This window comes from Trachurus japonicus, chromosome 8 (genome assembly GCF_045865225.1).
Source record: "Trachurus japonicus isolate A0001 chromosome 8, Traja_1.0".
Taxonomy (NCBI): Eukaryota; Metazoa; Chordata; class Actinopteri; order Carangiformes; family Carangidae; genus Trachurus; species Trachurus japonicus.
The window spans coordinates 10,304,883-10,327,910 of NC_140914.1; the positions used below are offsets into that span (position 1 = coordinate 10,304,883).

At 39.7% G+C, this 23,028-nt stretch overlaps 2 protein-coding genes across 3 annotated transcripts in view; both read right to left on the reverse strand.

Annotated features, from left to right (window-relative positions):
• Positions 1 to 2,293, reverse strand: part of rcvrna (recoverin a) — a 218,850-nt gene extending 216,557 nt beyond the window's left edge. The window contains exon 1 of the mRNA XM_085783693.1: positions 2,284 to 2,293. The gene's annotated coding sequence lies outside the window, so the exon portion shown is untranslated. The remainder of the gene's footprint in view (positions 1 to 2,283) is intronic.
• Positions 644 to 9,861, reverse strand: cyth4a (cytohesin 4a). Of its 2 annotated transcripts, none has more exons than XM_085783689.1 (13): positions 9,778 to 9,861; positions 9,104 to 9,186; positions 8,748 to 8,812; positions 6,903 to 6,969; positions 5,661 to 5,779; positions 4,641 to 4,721; positions 4,396 to 4,508; positions 3,943 to 4,091; positions 2,925 to 3,036; positions 2,739 to 2,815; positions 2,538 to 2,609; positions 2,207 to 2,355; positions 644 to 1,312 (listed from the first exon to the last, which is right to left on the reverse strand). In XM_085783689.1, exons 1-13 carry the CDS (start codon positions 9,815 to 9,817, stop codon positions 1,234 to 1,236), a joined length of 1,206 nt encoding a protein of 401 aa, XP_085639815.1. In that variant the 5' UTR covers positions 9,818 to 9,861; the 3' UTR covers positions 644 to 1,233. The 2 variants fall into 2 exon arrangements, with proteins under 2 accessions (XP_085639815.1, XP_085639814.1); XM_085783688.1 differs by having other exon boundaries at positions 6,903 to 6,972.
• Between the last annotated feature and the right edge of the window lie 13,167 nt (positions 9,862 to 23,028).

Here is a 23,028-nt window from a genome sequence, read left to right on the forward strand (position 1 = left end):
GATTATCACTTTGACTTGAACAGAGGTGACGTCTGCAGGACATCAAACAACGAAGAGGCAGAGAAGAGTCAACACGAGTCCATGTCCTGTCCCTTGCAGGCGCCTGAGGAGGTTTGTTCTTCTCAGGTGAGTCAACAACTCACTCCTTCGCCTGTTTGAGGAATACACTCAGAGAAAATATGTTGTGCGAAAAGCAAATATGTTTGTTGTTTTGTGTGTGCATGTGTGTGTTATGAGCTCCCAGGAAACCACATGTCTGTGTATCACAGCATCACACACTGCCACACACACGACAGGAACTTCCTAGGACAAGACTCAACTCTTCATCTGATAACAACAGAAGAACAACACGATTGAGTGAGTCGCATTCAAAGTAAATGTTTTGTACCCTACAGAAACTTCCTGGTTTAGAGAGGTGACGTGTTGTGGTGACGCAGCGCCATCTGCTGGAGAAACATCCACAGCCACAGAGTCAGAATAAACTATTTTATTATTAGTCGGATCCTCTTCCTCCTCCTCAGTATAAAGTCATTAAGTTACAATACGTGTTCAGAAAGTAAATCCAAACAAAATACACTGTACAATCAGTCATCTAGTCATAAGTTAATTAAAGCTTGACAATGTTTTTTTGCTAAAGAACTGCTTTTCTTTTCATCAAATTAATAAAGCAAGAATGATTTGATCAGTGAGGGAACTCTCCGTGAATCCCTCAGGAAGCTGCTTCTTTAAGTTTCATGTTCTCTCTGGAAGTGTCAGATAAAAACACTCAGTGGAGGTTTTACAAAGTGCTACATACTACAGATAAGACAGGAAAACCAAACAGTCAGCCTTAGATATTACAGTATGAAATAATACCAATAAATATCTGCCGCTTTTAGAGCCATTGGTGGACTTTTATACATTGAAAGTCCACTTTTATACATTAAAAGTCCACCAATGGGGCTCTCCCTGCCCCTGACCGTCCCTCGGGCTTCTGCCTCTGCAGTGGATGTGTGTCAGCGCCTGATCCCGGAGCAGTAGTGCGAGCAGGTTTGCAGAAGTTAACGTGAAAACTTCACACTGTGGGGCCACAAATAGTTCACAAGAGAGCCACTTCCTAATTTGAACATTTATGTGAAACAAAGTGTGATTAAGTTGAAGAGACTTAGTCAGTCATAAAAGCACATGAGGGCTGATAAATAATCCATGAAATGAGCCAATGAGTTGGTCCCACTGGTGTCTGGAGTTTCAGTCCTACGAGGAAGTGTTGCTGATGACTTTCCTCTTACGTAGAGACACCAGGTCGTAGAAAGGGTCCTTGGTGACGCTCGTCCTGAGGAACAAGATTAGGACAATGTTTAAAACTGAAACATAATCAAGAATAGTACTGAAACTCTCAGTCATAGTTCCAGTTATGACAGCAACTAATAATTATTTTCAGTATTGATTCCTTATTTTCTTAATGAGATCATGCAGGACGCTGTTTTGTTTCACTGCCTAATTTCACCTTTACAAATATAATCAAAAAATGACCCCACATATAAACCATAATAGTTACATGCCATTTACATTCAATTTGTGCAGTGAATTGTGCATAGAATTGATATTAAACTACCGGTAATCAACTGATGGTTGAGTCAATAAAACTATAAACTTCATATCCACAATTTTTTTTAATTGTTTGAATTCAACTGGATCCTTCAGATGTTGTTTTTTTTTCTCCAGATGTTTACACCCAAAACAGAAGGTGACATCTGGATTGAACTATAATAAATTAAGCTTGTATTTAGATTGCTATTGATCAACTTATTAATGAATTGACTGATTGTTTCAGCATTATTTCTATCTATACTGACAGACTTTAACATTCACAGATGTTGGAAACAGTTCCATAGAAAATTCTGTTGAATAACCATTGGATTTAAGCTTAGCTTAGTTTAGCTTAGCTTAGCATAAAGACTGCAGACACCTAGCCTGCCTCTGTCCAAAGGTAAACAAACCCGGCCACCATCACCTCTAGAGACTCTGAGCTGTTGCGAGGAAACCAGCCGTGTCTCCAGGACGTAACTGGTCCCAGTAAGGAAACAGCAGTTCATAACATCCTGTATACACGAGCTGCAGCTTCATATGCGACTGTAGCATCTTCGCTGTTGGTTTTTAACTCATGTGTGACTCACAGAGACACATGTCCCTCCCACGTGTCCTCCGCAGCATCAGCAGCTCTCACCTGATGGCTTCGATCCAGTTGTCCCGTTCTTCTGCACTGGCAGCGCTCAGCTTATAGGACTGGTGTTTACCCTGCACAACCCGGCCTTTGTTCTCCGTCTTGCAGGCCTTGATCTTTTGTCCTTTAGGGTTATATAACTCCAGACAATACTGTTCAAACACAGACACACATGTGGCACCATCACTGTATGTGCATATGCTTTCTGTTTGCTTTAACAGTCCTCTGATAGCCCTAGCTGTGACTCACTGTTTACAGCAGCTTGTGTGATTCATTAAGTTCAGTGACAGAAGGAAATATGACTCTTATTCACAAACAGTAAATAATACTGTACCGGTTTACTTGTGTCCTGCAGCTCCCTGACACACAGATTCTCCAGAGGAATGATCCCGATCGGGTCTTTATCCTGCAGGAAGAGGAGACAGACATTAGACAGTCAGACAGACTCCACCTTTTAACCACAGGACGGATGTTGACATTTTCATACTTTGTTTTCAGAGCGGTTTCCATAGCAGCGGGAGAGACAGATACTCACTGTGGTGTATTCAAAGTAGTACAGGCAACTGTCTGTCAAAATAAACCATCTCCTCTTCCAGGTTTTGACACGACCACCTTCCACAAAGACAAACAGCAGTTTACAGAGGTGTTGTAATCTCACCTGAAAGCCACGACACAGTGCAATGCAATGATACAGACATAATAATAATAAAAATTGTCTCACCCATTTTAAGAAGCCAGCCCTCTCTGTCTGGGTTAAAAAATGTCAACGTGAGGTCGTTCCCGTCGTCCTCTGGGATTTTAAACGGCTCACTGCGGATGCTTTGGTACAGTTTCTGGAAGAAAAATAAAGAAAACATAATTTTCAATATTGTTTTAAAACTAAGATGTTTCTGATTTAGTCTGAGGCGGAGGAAGCATTTGGTTCAGTAAATACAAAAACATTCAGATGGGAAAAAAATACATTAATTGCCATTCATAGTCAAGACTCAAAAGTAAATGTCAAAATTGTCCCTGTCAGAGCAAAAACATGAAAACAAGATAATTATAGATAATGAAATACTTTCAGTGGAGATACACTGTAAATGGACAGATTTTTTTTCTTTCATACATATTTTTGGGGCTTTTTTGCCTTTAATTGATAGGATAGTTGAGAGAGACAGGAAAATGGGGAGGCAGAGAAAGGGGGAGTGACATGCAGCAAAGTGGCACCAGCATATGAGGTGCCAACTCAACCCACTGAGCCACACGGCGCCCCAATGGAAAGATATTTAATCAAAAAATGTAATCTGACATTTTGTTTTGCCTTTGATAGACTGTTATGTTATGTTTTACCATTGTCGTTTGGGGATGCAAGACCTTAATAGTGCCTCAAGAGAACTTCCTCAAATTTGGCACAAACATCGATTTGGACTAAAAGATAAACTCATTAGATTTGGTTGGTCAGAAGTTAAAGGTCATGGTCACCCTAAATCTGATATCTCAAGATAAAACTTCGGGGGAATTTCAGCATATTTTGCAATAATAAACTGATTGGATCTTAAAATCTCAAGTTAAAGTATCTTGCAAGTTAAGAGTTAAAGTCTCTTGCACCTTGGTTGGTTGGTGGAGATGCTTGAGATAAATGTTTTGTAACCTCTTGGCATCTTGTGATTCCATGTAAAATGGGTCAGATGTTTGTGATGACACAGAAAACAAAACAAAACAAAGAAAGAAAATGAGAAAGACATCAGGCCACTGACCGTGAGCAGCTCGGTGGGCAGATCCTCGCCGTTGTTGATACCGCTGTTCATATAGACGAATCTCTGTAGATTGGGTTTGTCCTTCACGTTGGGGTTGTGAAGACTCGTGTTGAGCATAATGATGGCGAAAGACAGGATGTAGCAGGTGTCTATTCCATGCACACACACACACACACACACACACACACACACACACACACACACACACAGAAAGAGAGAAGACAGAAAAAGACAGAGTTTCCTTCAGCTGTGCATCGTTATCACTGCTTCAGACGCATAAATTGCACCCATTAAAAATAATAGGTGTCTGTATATGCTGCATGAGCAAAAACACTTCAATTGGACAAGATGAGATGCTGCACTGAAAAGAATCTAAATTGATTCTTCTCAACAGCAGATAACTTGTCTCTTATTATCATCAACCAGGCGAGACGAAGCCCACTGTGTTCATACCTGTGGACTGAAAGACCCCTGGGTTACAGTCACAGTAGCGAGTTGCAAACGCCTCCATCATCCTGTCAATCTTCTGAGCTTCTCCTGGGAGACGAAAGCTCCACAGAAACTGCCTGTAGGAAAAGAAGCAGAGGTGTAAGAAAACACATCATCAGACAGACACAACTCAAGGCAAAACTGCTGTAACATCTGATGCAGACTTTGACACTCGCTAACATGCTAGTAAGTAATTCAGGGGTGCAAACCTGAGGGCCTGCACCAGATTAAGGTCTGAGAATTCATGCAAGTCCACAAAGGCCTTCAGTATCTTCAGGTGCATCTCCTCCCTGTGTGAAAAGAAAATAGGAAATGAAAACCATTTGGACCGCAACACATTTATTAACTGCTTATTAACACACACACACACACACACACACACACACACATCAGAGTCAAGAAGTTCCCATTCTGTGGTTTAAATAAAAACTATCTTGTACCAGAGTTTCCTGTTTAAATCAAATGTTCTCGTAATTTCAGTAGCCATAATTAGTATAGTTTATATAGTTATGGACATAAGTCAACCATAAAAACTCAGATGTTTTGCAATACAGGAGTGTACAAAGTTGCCATCTAACAGAAAAGGATTATCAATAATACTTGAGGTGAAGTAAACTCAGTATGTAGCAAGAGTAGTTGAAAGAAGTAGGTTTTTTTTTTTTTGCCTTTAATTGACAAAATAGTTAAAAGAGACAGGAAATGATTCGGGATTCAAACCAGGGCCGGTTGCACAACCCACTGAGCTACGTATACGACCCCCCAAAAAAGTCCTTCACATTTAATAAGCTGCTAGTAGTTACCAAGAAATAAGATAATGTTTTTACAGCAGCTAAATCTATTATCAATTGAAACAACAATGCATTGAGTAAAAGTAAGCTAAAAGCAATAGTAATCTAAAAGTTTAAATTAGCAAGCAGCAATCTAGCCTAGGCTAATAGTTATAGCTTAAACTAGTGGAAGAGTGAGCTAAAAGTGACAGCGCTATTTGCAGTTGAAATAGTTATTTACTGTAGTTGGGAATTTGTTTATTGCTTGGTCATTGAATCTTCAAAAACTCTTCACCTTTACCGTAATAAGTTTATGTTAGTGTATGTACAGTATAATGTCATCAACAAAGAATTGAAAGTAAATGTAAGTGTAAGGAATGAGTACTGGACTGTGGATATGAACTCGTCCTTTGGTTGACTAGCCTACATGTTATTATCCAGATCAGTGGGCGAGTGTTGTACCTTTCTCCCAGAAAATTTCCAATGGCGGTCTTGTTCAGCCCCTCCTCTTTGTAAAGAAATTCAGCCACTGACTCTGCTAGCCACTCCAGCAGGCCGTTTTCAACCAGGTAATTGATGCCCTGCAGGAGGTCAGATTTGTATGAAGAACCATTTGGAAACCATCAGCATGCTGCTTACACAATAAGTCAAGTTTGAGTTTGGCTGTTAGAGAATAGTAATCTTTAAAGTTGAATTTTAAGTTGTAAAATTTTGTTTTTTTAGCAGGAAGTTGCGTTTGAATTCTTATCAGTTTTCTTCTTCTCCTTTAGAGTCACTGCTGCCATTAATCACCAGGCCAAGAGACAGGAAAGGTTGAATGAATATTGCATGTTGTTATCGCCCAATCTCCAATGGTTGTTCAAAGTCAGAACGTTAAAACATGACCCTTTATGCTGAAAGCGTACTCCTGCTAAGTGCTTCTTCAAATCAATTCCACTTAAAGGCCCTCTTGACCTCCCAAAGAAGACTTAAAGCTTCTTGTCCGCCCACTCACACAAGTCCTCGGGTCTGAGCACAGGCCGGTTGCAGGCTAAGAGACTCAGCTCTCTCTTTCTTTCTTTTCTTTTTTTTTTACAGAGGACACAGACAGGAAGGATTGAAAAGATGGAGGTCGCTGTGGTGAAGTGACGCTTCTGCCCCACTTCAGGGAACAGGATGTGGTTTTTCTCGCTATCGCTCGTCCTCTGTGCCTGTGCACTGTGCACTGTTTGCACGTCTCTACATCACACAGCGCTCATTTCGACACACATCAGCTGGCTGTGGAGTTATCTTTTCTGTCATCTTGCTCTCAACCTTTAGATAAAGTAGCGCCGAAGTGAGTGAAAGTGTCATTGCTGCCTGTTCCTTCACTGTGACTCAGGCGAACTGGAAAAACACTGTGCTCCCACATGAACTGTTTTACATGGTACGTGGCCTGTCATAGCTAAAGGTGGTGTGATGCACAAATATATAGGGTGTATTTTGTCTGATGGTCAAGTGAAGCTACAAAACCACACCACTCAACATGCAAGACAGGTTATATTCAGCTGTGGTGAAACATCAAGTGACAAAACGTGGTAAAAACGTAGTCAAAAGACAGAAACTAAAAAACTTAAGTTCAACTGAGCTTCAAGACCCTGCACAATTATATCAGGCTGCAGAGTTAAAAAAAAACAAAAAAACCCAAAAAACCAAATAGATATGTTTCTGTTTACAAAAACTCACCATTTTAGGGTCCATGTTGAATTTCTTTTTCCCACGTAAGAATCTTCTGTTCTTCCCAACCTTTTTACTGCTACAAAAAGCAAAAAAGTAAAAAAAAAAAAAGAAAAGAAAAAAGAAAAAAAGAAGAAAAAAAGTCAATAACACGTATCAAATACGAAACAGAGATACAGTGACTGAAATTGAAATTTACAAATCTATTTACTATACTCCTTAACAATATATCAGGCACCTCCTCTGACACTTCACATCAAACTGATCGTGCATTAACTTCTGAACATGTTTCAGTTTTATTTTTTCATATTAAAGCCAAAGTTTTGTTTTTTATTTTCATGTTTACATGTTAAGTTTATTTTAGATGTAGATTAGTTGTTTCAAACTGATAGTATTTTAAAGAAAAAAAATCTCACAATTGTAATTGTTTGACATTTTGTCATTAGATTGCTTGATTCATGATCAACTACCTAACGATCATTGTTTCAGCCACTAGTCAATGAACCATTTAAATCAACTGAAATAAGGAAGTAGCTACAGTCCCTAAATAATGAAGGGTGTATTCTATCAAGTGGTGGGTGTTCGAGGTTTTAGGTTTTGGTGGGGAGGGGGTGCAGCTAAGAAACTGTGGTACTGCCAGTAAAACAGTGAGCAGAATAAAGCCAGTGTCATTTGTTACCACTATCTGTACCAAAGAAGTGACATAAGCAACAGGAAGTCCAAATATGCAGACAGCCACATGCACACAATCTCTAAATGTCACAACACCACCACTCTGTCACATTCACTCTGTCACAGTAAATGTGTTGTGTTACACCCAGTGCTTTAACATATGAACAGATCATTAACCTACTTTTAAAACCAAATTGGGCGTATTTATTACATTGTCAAGTTTCATAAAGTTACATATAATATTATTAGTAACAGTCAAAATAAGTACTTAAAGTAAAATAATGAAGCCCGGAGAATTGTCTTGACCTGACTTGACCTCCCGGAGAGGTCGGGGGTAAAATGGTAACCAAGGTATCTCTAAATGATGAACAGGTATTATTGATGTGAGAGTACAGTAGTTATGTTTTGCAGTTTCTTAAGAGAACTTCAGGTTGAGTAGTAGAATAGTAAAAGAAACCTGGAAATAGATAAACAATTTAATAAAGCTAACAGAGTAATAGCTTCAAGAAAGACTTAGTCAAAAAACAACAGGTGAGTTAAAGGTATGTGAAATAGTTTGCTGGTGAACGTTTTAGCTAAACCTATACCAACACAGCTAACAGCTAATCATTTACGGTAGCTTATAGTAAGTTGAATGCAATAAAAGTTAGGATAGCTAAAGTAATAGTTTAATAGCTAGCTTGTTATAGCTTCACAGTTGAAACAGGTGGCTGTAAAAGTAGTTAGATAAAAGCAATGTAGCTATTAAAGGTGACAGTAAGCTTAAAGTAACTGTTTACGACAACAGTTTGCTTGAAGTAACTAGCAACAGTTGTACTCTATTTACTGTATTAGAGGAATGGTTAGCTAAATTAGCTAAAAGTAATAACATTTTACATAAAAAGTAGCCCAATGGATCAATGGTTGAAGTAGCCTAAAGTGTTAAGTAGCCTAATGGCAGTGGAGCTTCTCAGCTGGGATTTTCAAGCAAAATAGTTTTAATACTGTTGGTTACATATGAAATGTAAGCAGTCATGTAATGGAAAATATTGTGGAAAAGTTTCAGCACAGCCAATTGCGTGATTTGGTCAAAGTGAGCATTTTGTGATGTGGGTATCTTTAAGCTGCATCATTGTCACTTGAGAAAGAGGAAGATGATGCTGACTCACTGAAGGGCCACTGTAAAGATTTCATCATACTCACTTCTGCTCCCTGAGTTCGGTACTGTGGATTTCTGGCGTGACATGATTTATCTCCAGCCTCAGCTTCTGTGAGATTAAGTGGAGAATCCAAGCAGCGATGTTAGCTTGGGAACAAGGTTTGCATCACAGACACTGATTCACTCAACAGAGGGTTATGTGACCATGGCCATCTGTCCCCTTCTTTTTATAAAGTAACCTTCATATCCTATTGAAGGTTGGTGAATGAAATGAAATGCCTTTGTGTGCTATGAAAAACTTTGCCGAGGCTGTCGGGAGTGGGTACAGTTAGTGCATGGAAAAAAAAATAATGATGGGCTTCTAATATAAGACCTTGGAAATATATATTCACCACGGTACCTGGATGTCATCCTGCAGCTCAGACTTGTGAGTCTTGATGGTCTCACTCGGCCTCCTCTCTGCTGGGACGAGCTTTGGTGGAGCTGTGAGGCAACAAGAAAAGGATCAACAATGGGACAGTCACACTTTGGCATGCTGTATATTTGATGAAGCATACAGTACATTCAAAACCTGTGGACACTCTTGACAACCTCCCTCACACCTGCAGTGCACTCGCTCTCACAGAGCATCTCAACTTTATCCTTCACTGGTCGATCAGAAGTGTGCAATGAATGAACCGAGGAAAAGTAGGCTGGAAATAGCTGGTCACCTACTCTTTTAAATGGATTATTGATTTGTCTTGCCATTAAAAGGACAGATCATCTTGACTTTTTAGTAGTTCTATTTCTAGGGTGAATATTTGTGGCATGAAAATAGTGGAAATTTAGGTTTTGTGGTCAAATTAGACAAAATTTTGAACAACAAAATAAACCGCAGAACCATTTTTAACCCACAAAATCTAAAATTAGCAGCATTTCATGTGACTTAATCAGACAGATAATGTGGCTGAAAGTACTTAAAATCTTCCCACAACAAGCTTGGTGTATAGGCTATGTGCTTGGGAAGCAGTGTCCAAAGTAGAACAACAATAATGATAACGGTAATAATAATAAAAAAAAGCAATAAAAGCTTACCTCTCCCCCATAGGAAGCTGTCTTTTCGGCATATAGCCATATTGTATGTGTGTAATTCGTATTGGTGCTGCTGATGGAGCGACTGAGCGGCTGCACAGGAAACAGACTGTCATAGTGAAAAAAGGGCCGGCGCTGCCATTCTGAGATCTGTGACACCGAAGAGACTCCAAACTCACCCAACAGACGCTCTTACAACATTTCACAGATGACGCGCTCGCTCGGCAAAAATGTTGACATGTGGACCGTGTGTGAGGACATTTCTTTACGAAAGAGAGATCTCATTCATGTCCTGCACCGCTATCATTACATAACATTACAACTATTATTGCTACAACTAGTCCTACAGAAAAACCACAACAGCCACTAATGGCATGCCACCAAGACAGAGTGCTTCACAAATACAATTACATGAGAAGATATCATGAACCTGCACAAGGGAAAGGAAACAAACATGATAACAATTACCAGTGAAGAACTCGGATCATTCACTTACTCAGAGAAGTAAGGACTCCACTCGTCATATTATTAAAGTAAAAGCAATCACAATAGCAGTTCAACAGTTCCTACAAGCTGTATGAACTGTTATAATAGAGTTTGAAGAAGCTTCCTACTGTATGAAGGACAAAAACGTATTTATTCGTACTTTTGTCAATCTTGCTCTGCAGCCTCTTGATGATGATACATCTTCAAGTATCAACAAAGGCTGTTTGGCCTTGATTCAATGTTTATTGGGGGATCTTCACATGAGTTTGTCTGCATTGGTGGAAATACGTGTTCCACTTGGTGTCATTCTGGTTTTCATCAAATAATCTGTTGATCATTTTACAGGATTAACTGATTAAACTGTCACAGTCACTCAACTACTGCTTAATCATCTTAATTAGCTCAAAGACATGCACCCTCACAGTTATTTTGTAGTCCAAACCCTCAAGATAATTCATATTATTAGAAATAAAAGCATCATCAAATTGTCTTATTGGAAAACGGGAAACCAAATCTCTTTCATGCATGGGCGAACAATGGCTGGAAGTACTGATTATTACAGATTAATAATTATCTGTGTAATTGTTTAAGGAGGAACATTATTAAGTGAATTTACAGTGCATTTTTATTTAAGAACCTGATGTTATGTCTGTGTACCGTAAATGAAGAATTAAAAGCACATGGCTTGAAATGGACGGACTTGTATTTGTTACCAGTTCTTAGTTTTACTCAATTGTATTTATAACAGCCTCCTGGTACTGTATCACTATTACAGTCAAAACAATACTGTGCCATTTGGGTTTAGAGAAGCACTGTGAGACATTTCCACCTCAGCAGGAAGTAAATAAAACCTGAGCAGAGCAGGGAGTCTTTCATTTCTAAATATGAGGCCCCACCTAGTGGGGTTTTATATTTCCTAACACCACTTAAGCCCAAAGAATAAATCATATTGTTGTTATTGTAGGAACAAAACATAAGAGGTGTAAGATGTCATAACCATGAGCAATGGTTACCTTAAAGTCAGTGTTTTTCTAACTGTAAAAAATCATTTGTTTGTTTAAAAAGCCCTCAGTGATTTCCAGATGCAGGATCAGCAGCTTTAAGAAACTACACACATAAAGAAGTAATTAATTTGTGAAGTAGCTGCTTTCAGCAGCAGAAGTGGTTTGTTTGTGTGAAAATACAAAATGTGTGTAAATAAATCTTTATATAGCTCTCTAAGGGGGAAATGAAAATGTTAGAAATAGGAAGCATCAATAAAATGCCTGTGAGAAAGAATCACACAAAAATACTCTGTATTTACTGTTATTTTACACGTGTCAATGTCCAAATCCTGTGTGTCCTATGTGTCCTTCAATACAAAATACTATTGTCAATGATACATACAGTACTTTCTGCCGTACGAACATGGCAGCGCAAGATGGTGACACTCTCTAAGCAAGACCCTTGCAATATGTACATATAAAAGAATAATTATAAGGCTACGAAAACCAAACAAATTGTATTTTTTAGCGATTATACACTTATACAAATATAGTAATTTCAGACTCCGGTTAGTCAGCGTCTCATCTTTAACCTTTATTTAGTTCCATTTATCAACTCTGACTCACTCATTGTTAATTTTAGATGCATAGGATGTGAATTTATTGTGAAACAACAGTCGCTCTGTTATAAATATAAAGAATGTTCCTTGGTTTCAAAAATAAATCACTGATTGATTGATCGAATGAATGAGTTGCATCTTCATTTTCATACAGATTAATGCTAATTAAACTGAACCAAATTTATAACCTCTGTATGAGTGAACACATTCATCTTTCCTATAAGAAGAGGCAATTAGGATAAGGGACGGAGGTCGTGTTGTGTTTGATGTTCTCACCATCATAGTATCGTCCTATACAGAGCTGTAACATCAGTGTGCTCCTCATTATGGGCAGAAGAAAACAATGATCATCTCAATTATAGGAGGATCAAAGTTTCCCCGACTGAAAAGGAGCTGCAGCTTGAAGATTACCTCATCTAATAATAAATACTCCTGGTGATTGACAGCAGGAGGAAGGGGCTTGGTTTGATAAGAGTGAACTCAGAACAATCTCACTGAGAACGCACTGCCGGGAGAATTTTTTGTGCCGGCTGCTCTATTATGTCTGGACTCAAATAGTTTAGCGCCTCATTTGATCCCAGCCTATGCAGCAGCGGAAGCACAAACGAAAGAAGATTTTCTTCCAATAACTCAAACCAAGAACTAAAATATATAAGAAACACTGTCTCTAGTTTTTGGGGGAAGAAATACTTCCCACACATACTGAGGTGATACTCAATAAAGGCCTTAATCTTAATCTTAACCCTAACCCTTTGTTCATGAATAGGACTACTGCATACAGGCAACAGAGGTTCAACAGGTCTCAAGGCAGGAACTTGTATAAGAAATGGCTCAAATTAAGATAATCAAACTATATAAATATATTCAAAAACACCTTAAACACAAATATAGTTGCATTAGAATTGGATGGCTGAGAGTTATTAGAGGTATAGATAAGGGTTAAAGGGTTGGGCAAGAGTTAGGGTCACTGCCTTCCTATGGCATGAAAACCACGTTGTGAAGTCTTTTAATCATGAGCAGTGTTTTTACAATTTGTTGCTATAATCAGAAAGACCTAGGATTGGGATTATCTTAACCACTGTCCCTTATCTCAACCCTGAAGCCCCATTTTATTTGGTAAGGGTCAGGATTATTCATTTGACTGCTTTTAAGTTTGGGTTAGGGCTATATGGTTAAAATAACTGCTAAGAGATAGATACTGACCTTAAAGACACACAAATCAACCCCAAAGTGACAGATAGTGACCATACAAGTGACTCAACATATCAAAAGAGACACAAACAGGCAGGAAAGAGACAAAACACAACCTCAGATTGATGCAAACAGATGCAACACAACACTGTGCCTCCTATGTCTGTCTCGGTGTCTCGCTCCAATGATGGCAGGGGGCTTTAACATGTCTTTGCCCTTTGACCCGCTGTCTCATAATCTCTCCATCTCATCACCATCCACACAAAACTAATATTTGGTGGAGAGACGCTGCATGGGCGAACTCACAGGTGAGGTTTGAAATACTCAGAATACAGTAGTTTGCTGCTCTACTCCCTGCAAGCCTCACATCCATCAAAGCAGATGTAATTACCTCCAAAGTGGGCTTAAGCAGCTGCTGCATTGACAGTCCCACAAGACGGCAGCAAGTCACATGGAGGAAGAATTAACCCCCTCGGCTTGCTGCTTAAATCGCAAGTGCACAAAAGTGAGATGGAGTAGAGTGAAGATTGTCCTTCATATTGGTAATTATTGAGCCACCATTCATCCCAATTTGCGCCATTTAGAATCTCTCCGCTAGCACAAACACGTGCACTCAGTGTTTTGATTTCTCATTAGGCTCCAACAATAGCAACCTGCCTCCGCCTTTTCTCAGCGGCACATGGCAGCACCTGACATGTCCTCTCTTGTGAAACTTCAGTTTGTAGCATTCCTCACCTTTCAAGGTGCTGCTGCTGCTGCTGCTGCTGCTTTATTCATTTGCCATAGTAACTGGTCTGCCATAATGCAAAAAATGCATCTTGTCAGATTAGAAACCTTCAGGAAACCAAACGAAGGTCTATTTACAGCAGGAGAACGTAGGCAGTGTGAAGATATCACACAGGTGACAGGATTCAAGTGTAAGTGGGTTTTGTCGTGCATATATAATGTAGTCAGAGCACATCGCACAAAGGTGTTATTTGTCAGAGGACCCAGTTTCTTTGAGATTAAAATCTTCTTCTTTTTTCAAAACAGACCTGAGAACAAAAGGCATTCAATACATAAATACTGAATAATAACTGATAATGAATAGATAAAACCTTGGAATATAGAGACAATAGATGGAAATATAAATAAATGTAAATAAAAATATATATGCAAGTCAATAAATAAATGAATAAATCCTATATAAACTATGAAATAAATGAATAACTGAGCAGGTAAGTCAGCTGTTAATCATTTATTTCAGGGGTTTGGATCTGAATCTAACTACACCTCCTCAATGGAATCCAACAGATAGAAATAAATAAATAAAAGCTGGGAAATAAATGTGGCATTTGGAAATAAAAGTCTATAGAAATATAAAATTGTGTGTGTGTGTGTGTGTGTGTGTCTTGTGTATATATTTATTCATTTATTTAATATTGATTTAGTTGGCATTTCATTAACACAGAGGGGGAGCACAAACACCAGAAGCAGCATGATGTACCGTTCATGAATTCATCCACTAACAAGCAGCTGTGACAGCAACATAAATAAGATCGTTCTCAAAAGGACACGATTCTGCTTCTGGTCTGGTGCATTTGAGTTCATTCATTCTCACACAGACCCCAGAATTAAACAACAACAACAACAACCTATACCAACCTCCCGCTGCAATAAACTGTGGATTCAATCTGACCTCAGCTCTCAGTTCCTCAGAACTGAATGAACCCATGAGGACCTTCAATAAGGATGTCAATCACTCCATTTGGGTCTAGACTGAAATATCTGAAGTAGATTGCCATGAAATTATGACTGTCATGGCCCCCGACATCATAAAACCTCAGTTCTCTGGCGTTTCCTTTCATGCCAACCGAGCTACAACCTCAGGCTTGGCCAAACTAACGGTGAACACAGCATGCACTTCAGTCTGGGCTCAACAAAGACCAAAACCGTTTTACCTCTTTTGTATTAATGGAAAGTAACGCTGTGTCTGACACTAAATTCTCCTGCAAATACGACAACTGAATGGACAGCCATGACATTTTGTACTTTCTCTCAGTTATTGACCTTACATCGTGCACATGGTGGGAGTAGGGGAGAGTGGGGTAATGTGAGACACTGGGTAATGTGAGACACCCCTTGTATCTAGAAAACGGAACACATTTTTGGTCATCTGACCATTATGTTTTCAAGCCCCTTCCATTTCCCCATGGTCATGAAGGAGAGGACCTCATGATGCTGTGGAAAGCATGTTTTTTTCACAAAAATGTAATTTTTGCATGTAAAAGTAAATTTTCTTGCTGTCAACTTAATCAACTGTTGTGCCAAAGCAAATTGATTCAGGTAGAAAAACTTCTATGATACATGATGATGAACTACCAACACATAAAACCATGTGATGATGCTGGCTGAAAACTAGCCTGAATTTCTAAGAGAGGTCGTTTTTTCTAAAATGGGGGTGTTGGGGTAAAGTGAGACAAATGCTGCGGGGTAAAGTGAGACCATGGATGTATTATAATAAATCCATGAGTGAGACACTGTGAGCACACCACACACAAAGATTTACACTAGAATCTCGTCCCCCAAGCCAGAAATCTTGCGTGATCAAACATGATCTGTAGCCACACTGCTTTGTTATGATGTGCTCTTCAGTCAGCTCGCTTAATATTGGTTACATTCAATTTTAGTCACATTCCACTTTGTCGGCTCCCCCCACATAAAAGAGGACTTTTGATCAAAATGGTCACGATTGTCGGGGCCTACAACCTGACCCCCAGACTATCTAACAGGTTCTATCTGTCATTTGAATGTTAATTAAAACATTTTGTGTTGTATTTGATTTTGGTCATGAGTCACTTTGTGTTGAGAAAAAAAAGTGCTTAATTGACCAATCCCCATGATTCTGCTACTAGTCTGACATTAGTTCTGGAAAGTGTGGTTGTCAAGCTAGCTGTCAGGACTCTAGCTGTTACAACATGTGTTGTTATGGTAGTTTCAGAGTGGAAAAAGTAAGTGGATCAGTTTACCCCATTGATTTCTCTGGTTTGTCTCAGTTTACCCCTGAGCTGGGGTAAAGTGAGACACAAGACCACTTTTTTTTAAACTATCATATTTTCACTGTCCTTCATCCTGAACACATTGTGATCATTTCCATTGCTAGGAAACATCCTGAATTAATTGGAAATGTGTAAATTTTACTGATAAATCATTTTAGCTTGCTTAGAGGGGAGCAAATGTAAAAAGTGTCTCACTTTACCCCACTCTCCCCTACAGCCAACACATACATTCATACATCCAGAACAGAGTGAAACACCTGTCAGGAGTAAAATACTGAATAAACGATGTTGTTCAGAAAAGCACCAAAAGTCATCAATAGAAAAATATACACAAAGTGTGATTTCAGTAGAACTTTAGCAAGTAGCCTACTTTTTTCTATAATTCATTATGTTGACCTTCTTGCATTGAAAAAATATACTCATCTTCAAGGCTTGTGTTAGGCTATTATACAGGTTTCAAATGCTCACACTTCTATGCAGCTTTTTATATCCGCCCGTGGCCTTGATTCTCTGACTCTGATGTTAATTCAGCCCGAAGCTACAAATAGGTTGCCTGTACTTTTGGTCTTTATGCAACGCTTTTACTTTTCCAGCATAAAGTCTCATTTGAAGTCCAGACAGAACCAAGAAGTTGTTCACATGTTATTCAGTTTGAAGTTTCTTGTTCCCTGTCTGACAAACTTTACAAAACCTGCTGTAAAGTCACAAATTCACAGCGGAGAAGCAGCAGCCATGGAGAGCACGCATGATTTACCACAGGAGAGATCTGTGTTAAGTGCAATCAGAGACCTCAAGAACTTTAATCTGTCTTCATCGCTTTTATCTTGTTGCCCACATCTCTCAGCAGCCTGCGAAAAGAAGCCACAAGAGGTGGATGCAGGTGAATGGTTCGCTGATAACCTGGGTTAAGTCTGCTGATTGGCTCAAGTGACGCCTGGTTACCGGCTGATGGGAAAGTCAGCAGCAACAGCAGCTTCCACATTCCCAGTGGAGAACATGTGTTTGCTCCCCAATGCTCAGTGTAATCAGGACCAAGGCTTGTGGATGTTCCCCTTCATGTGTTGTGATTAATTGCATGGAGTTGTATGTTCATTATTGAAGCACTTTAAAAGTGCACCATGTTGTGCAAACAAAAGAGCTGTAATTGGGAAACAATTATGGTAACTAGAAATTTTGAGAGTGCCACTGGGGTTGCTGTCAGGTTGTGCTCTATGTCAACATGGAAATCAAACCCACTCAGGGCTAGCTTGTCACTTGAGTCAACAAGATCTGTAGAGGAAGAAAGCTTGTTTTCTTATACTGGATATATGAGAAAAAGTAGGCCATTTGCTGCAATCACAAGTCTCAGATCTCTTGGACTTCTTTACGGCCCGGTAAAGGGATATTTCGGCATAAGTTTAGCCCATGGTCCAACGCACTGTGACACTAGACCTTACACCCCCCCTGGAGAGATGAAGTCTGCTAACCGCTATAGCTTCTCTAACGTTAGTTGTAACAACTTTAGCAAAGACCGCACCATAACAAACAGCACAGTCTATTTCTGCAGGCGCAAACCGCGATCAAAAAGCCACTCATAGCCACAAATAATGCTCAGAACAGCACCAAACGTCATCAACAGTACAAACAGGGTCCCAGCACATAATACGAGGCATCAAACATCTGTTAGCTTAGCCTGGTTTCTATTGAAAAGAGACGAAAACAACTCACCCACTCTCCTCCTCCTTGTACGTTATGCAGCAACTTTCCGTGTCCAGCACAGAGTCCAGGCACTGACAACACACACCGAGTCCGACTGGTAGCACAAACATCTGGTTTCAGTGGCCACTAGCAGGCAGTGACCACACTTTTCTCCTCCATTTCCTTCAGCTCGTCTTCAGTAAACTCAGTCTCAAATTGATTTGGGGCGCCCACCGACCGAAATGAAACCAATTGTCATTGTTCTCAAACTGCATAAACTCAGCCATGTTGTCCCTTCTGCCAAAGATATTCACGTCTTTGCTTCTCCTCCTCTGTCTGCTTGTTACAGGCAGTCTCTTCCGGGTATCAAACGTCATCTCGCGTGGGACGTCGCGTCTAATCTCGCGATTGTTTACGTGATTTTCTCCCGCAAATATCTAAAGTTAGAAATGCCCAATTCCGTTCATTTCCTTGTGAACACTCGATAATAACTTTTATAAACTGATAGGCCAGATACATAGGAACTTTGACTGCATTGTATGGAGTAATAATCACACATTTTCATCCTTGAGCTCCTAGACTTCACTTGGTAATAACTTCCACGCCTGCGGACTAATGTTACCTGTAGCCTAACAAGCAGACATAGCCTAACAGAAGGGACAACACGGCTGAGTTTATGCAGTTTGAGAACAACGACGACTCGTTTCATTTCGATGGGCGCCCCTATCAGTCTGAGACCGAGTTTACTGAAGACAAGCTGAAGGAAATGAAGGAGAAATTGAAAGAGGGAGAGCTGCCGGTGGAGTCTATGTGCTCGTGCTGGACCTGGGGGAATCGGTCAGTGTGGTCACTGCCTGCCAGTGGCCGCTGAAACTAAATGTGTGTGCTGCCAGTCGGACTTGGATGTGTTTTGTCAGTGCCTGGACTGGACGCGGAAAGTTGCTGCATAGACATCGGTGTGGTGAGTTTTTACGACAATGAAAATAAGCACTGTGAAACTGTAGGGGGAGCTCCATAGAGGGGGAAAAAAGTGACCAAAACAGCAAAAGTTTAAAAAGTTAAGGAACCAGGAAAATTTTATTAGGATACGACAGACCTCAACAATCTACATCGAGAGGAAGAATTTATCAACTTAGTATGTGGTCTATGTATAAGCCCAATTCCATGGGCCACATCCTTCAGAAGCTGCATTTTAAAACTGACTGAATCACAGCAGCAAGACTTGGCTGTGTGAGCTCCTTCATATTCTGCCAAGAAGTGTTCCTTTCTTTCTTAGGTAACAAAGGCTCCAGCAGGTGAACCCTTTGAGGAACCGTGCTTTCTGACATACTGTTAAAGGTGGACGCAGCTGGTGATGGAAAATGGAAATCTTTCACAGGCCATGTCGTCTTATTTTGGTTTGGCCTTTGCAGTTCTTCATATACTGGCTCCTGTGAAGGACGAACGCTACCATCTCTTAGATTTTTATTGTATCTTGACAGTCGGCGAAATGGCAATGCAGCTACTCACACTTTATTCAACCAACAATCTGACCTTCCTCATTCTCAGACCCGTCGTATAACTTTATGTAGTAGAAATGGTCGTTTCGGTGACTGAGCCTTCACGATAAAGTGCCAAACAGCTCAATACAATGCATGTTTTAGAAAGTTGTGAACAAAAGCAAAGTGCTGACTCACTGCCGTTAATTCTCCCGCTCATAAAAGACAGACGAGGCCTAAAACCACAAAGTGAATATTGTTTAGCACAGGTATTCATTAACTCAAGGTTTCGCTGCGCTCGAGAATAAACTATCTCTGGTTTTCTTCTTAAAAATGCTGTTTTGAATGCTGGAAGCAGCTCCTCAGTTCTGACTGTTTGCAGAATCATAACACTATTTGTGCAGCGTTTTAGCTTCATAGGCAGCCAACTATGTCAAGAGATAAATGTTTCAAAGCCTGTTGAATTCTTGTCCAACTTAAAAGTCCTTGTAAGTGATGGAGCACCTGTGCCGCTGTTTGATGGGTCTAAAACAATCATGTCTATTGTAACAATTAGAATTTCATCAAACTAATGGGGACATGTGATCTGTTCATTTGAGTTAAAATGTGAATCATCACTTGACCATGATGATAAAAATAACTCTTTCTGTCTTTGAACAGGGACAATGCTTTAAGCTCTGTGTCCTTCACTTGCCCAGTTTTTTATACTTAGCTTTTTGAAAAGAGACGTTTTGTACATGTGTACCCCTTTGAAGGAATACATCATTATCACTTACTGTAGCTACACACCCTGGATATATGTAAGATCCCATGGTGAAACTTGTACATGTGCATAATAAATGTAGGTATCTAATTAATGCATGCTTACTGTATGTTTCTAATTAATTTGTCTTTGTATTTAAAACTGTCAAGTCTGGCTTCCTCTCTTCTCTAAGTATATTGTCACAAAGGAAAAAGCCTGAAAGTAACTTACAAAGAGAGATAGTCGGTCTGAAGCGAAACATCTTTAATTTCGCAACAGGCTGTTCCTCCATGTAGGTTTACTGCACTATGACCTTCAGGTAACATAAATATAACTGGATAGTCCTTTTATTTTTTTCTCTGTGGCTATAGCAACATTGTTTTGTCCATATTTAACATACTGCCGTTAATTATCTCCCTATAAATCTTTTAATGTGTTTTCTGCAAAACTTTAACATGTCTTGGTATCATCGTTGACTCCTGAGAAAGAGACGTGTATTTTTCTCTGTTGGTTTTAACTCTTGACTGTGAATGCGACTAAGTTCAAATTAATTTCAGTAATAAGCTGGTGAGTGCTCTGCTGAATCCTAAAATGAAGGACAAGGACAACCACCCACATCCAGCCAGTTCATGCTCTTACAAACTCTCTCATACAGTACACACATCAAAGCCACAACACTCTTAAACATCATTACATTAATGAATACGGATGTTTGTATGAAACATCATTGTGCTTTTGCCTCGAAGATGAGAGAGAAAAGAAGGACCCTCGAGTATGTGTGGGTCCACTATCAAAGTGCTGCAGCTCTGAATGAAAACACAACACAACCTTTCATATATAGTCTGAAAATACATACATGTTCAGGGTCCAGGATGTTGTCCGCAGTGAATAGAGAAAAATAACAGTCTCATGACTCAAGCTGTGAGGGTTTCAGTGGATGTCACCTGTCTTTAGAGGTGATATAAGAGATCCATAGGAGGCTCCGCTACTCGACTGGCAGCATTCAGATTTACTAGTTGAAGTTCCTCTCTGGGCCTTGGAGCTCATTCACCTTTTATTCCCTGATTCCCTAACCTCTAACCCTAATTCTGGATCAGTCCCTTTCCCCTGAAGACCGCCTGCTTCTGCCAGGTGGACAGGTCAAAGAGCAGAGTATCAAGAGAGCTAGAGGGGAAAATATCAGACAGACTCATGCAGTGTTGCAGACAGTACATCTCATAAGTCGGATTTTACGAGTTCCCAGTCAATAGCCAACAAAATGGTTGCTTCTCTGACTTGTTACTAACTAGTTAACTTAGGGCGTATTCACACCAGGGGTGTTTAGTTCTCTTGAAACGCACTTTTTCCCTTGGTGTTGACCTTTTGGGTAGGTGTGAATATAAACCACCAAGCTCTGGTGTGGACCAAACAAGTGAACTGAGACAGAGAATTCAAACCGAACCTTTTCCCAGACAACTCGGAAGAAATCATGACGTTGCAACTCCAACTCGACGGAAGACATTTTTGACTTCCAACATATCATTCACACAACAGAATAACTCGGAGGAGAAAAAACATGAATGCCTGAAAGAAGTTTGTAATAAAATTGCTGAACATGATAAGATAATGTCCTACCTGAATTTCCGACCTGTAATTTCTGCCGTTCAATTCATTTTTCATGACTTGAAGCTCGTTTTCTTTTGTCTTGAACACAGCATAAATGTAACGCACCATCAGCCAAATATTTAAACCCCCAGACTCATCATGAATCTGCTTTTGCACAATCTAGCAGCAGACGTAGTAGCGTAGTTAACATCTTTTTTGTTTATGTTGTTTGTGAACTTGTAACTGTGATTCTGCTAATGCTACTTAGCCTGCTTTTGCTTGTGCTCCAGCTGATGTTAAATCCATTATGGATTAATCAGTTCTTGTTATTCCATTTGTAATTATTTAAAAAAGTGTTGATGCTGTTACATTTATCAGGAGGCCAAATTAACATTTTCACTGGGCCAGTAATAATTTAAGCTTGAAAATTATTAATAAATGAATAAAAATGCATTAAAATAACGAATAGAAGAAGCAACATTTTGTTGAATTTGAGAAGCTTGAACAATGAAAAGTTGTTTTTTTTAACATGAAAACCTCCTTAGCCTACTACCAATTAATTTTCTATCAGTGGACTTCTTGATTAATATTTAATTGTTTTAGCTCCACTCGTAGCGAGCCCACTGTTTAGCAGGGTACAGTGAAGTGGTGGGAGTACTACTTGCAGGTCAGAGAGGGGTAATCACTGTATATTTTGCAATGCTAATTCAATCATGGCATCCAGCAGAGCAACAGCAGGACCATAAAAAGAAAAACATGTCCCCCGACTGTTTTCTCAGTACAAGTGACAGTTTGGGTTGAGATGAAGGTGATGCAATCCCTCATGGTGAATGAGAAAATAAACACACATACTAATCTCTGCATCAAAGGGAGAACTCATTTCAGCCACAACTGGACATAATTAATGCACAAGCTCGGCTGTAAACACACTCTACAAGATTTAACAAAAAGGGGTCCGGGGTCCACGGAGAGTTTCAAGCGGCTTCGCTGCTGGCAGCAAATGAGAAAGCGTCTCCATATCTGAGCAAAACATGCAACCAAACACAGAGCATCTCATTTATGAAGCAATACACTGGCTAATTTGTAAGGACACTGAAGAGAGGAGCGCTGCTGCTCACTGTTGAGGGAATGTCTCAATCATTTAGAGTGGTTATCTTTTAACGGGTGTACACATGTGGAAATACAGATTAATGGGCGACTATGAAAACACCCGATTACCGGGGGAAATGTAAATGTGTAAATGGATGCAGAGAAAAGTGATATGGAGTATGCATATCTGCTTTGAATCAACAGATATTGAATAGATGACGACACATGGTGAGATTAAGTCAGTAGACAGAGATTTGCTGCAGTGAAACTCATCTTGATTTCCTTTCTTGAACCCTGTTTGTTGTGTTTTTGACATTTTGAACCCGACGAGAAAGAGCAAAAGTTCTGCCTCATGAAAAATTATCA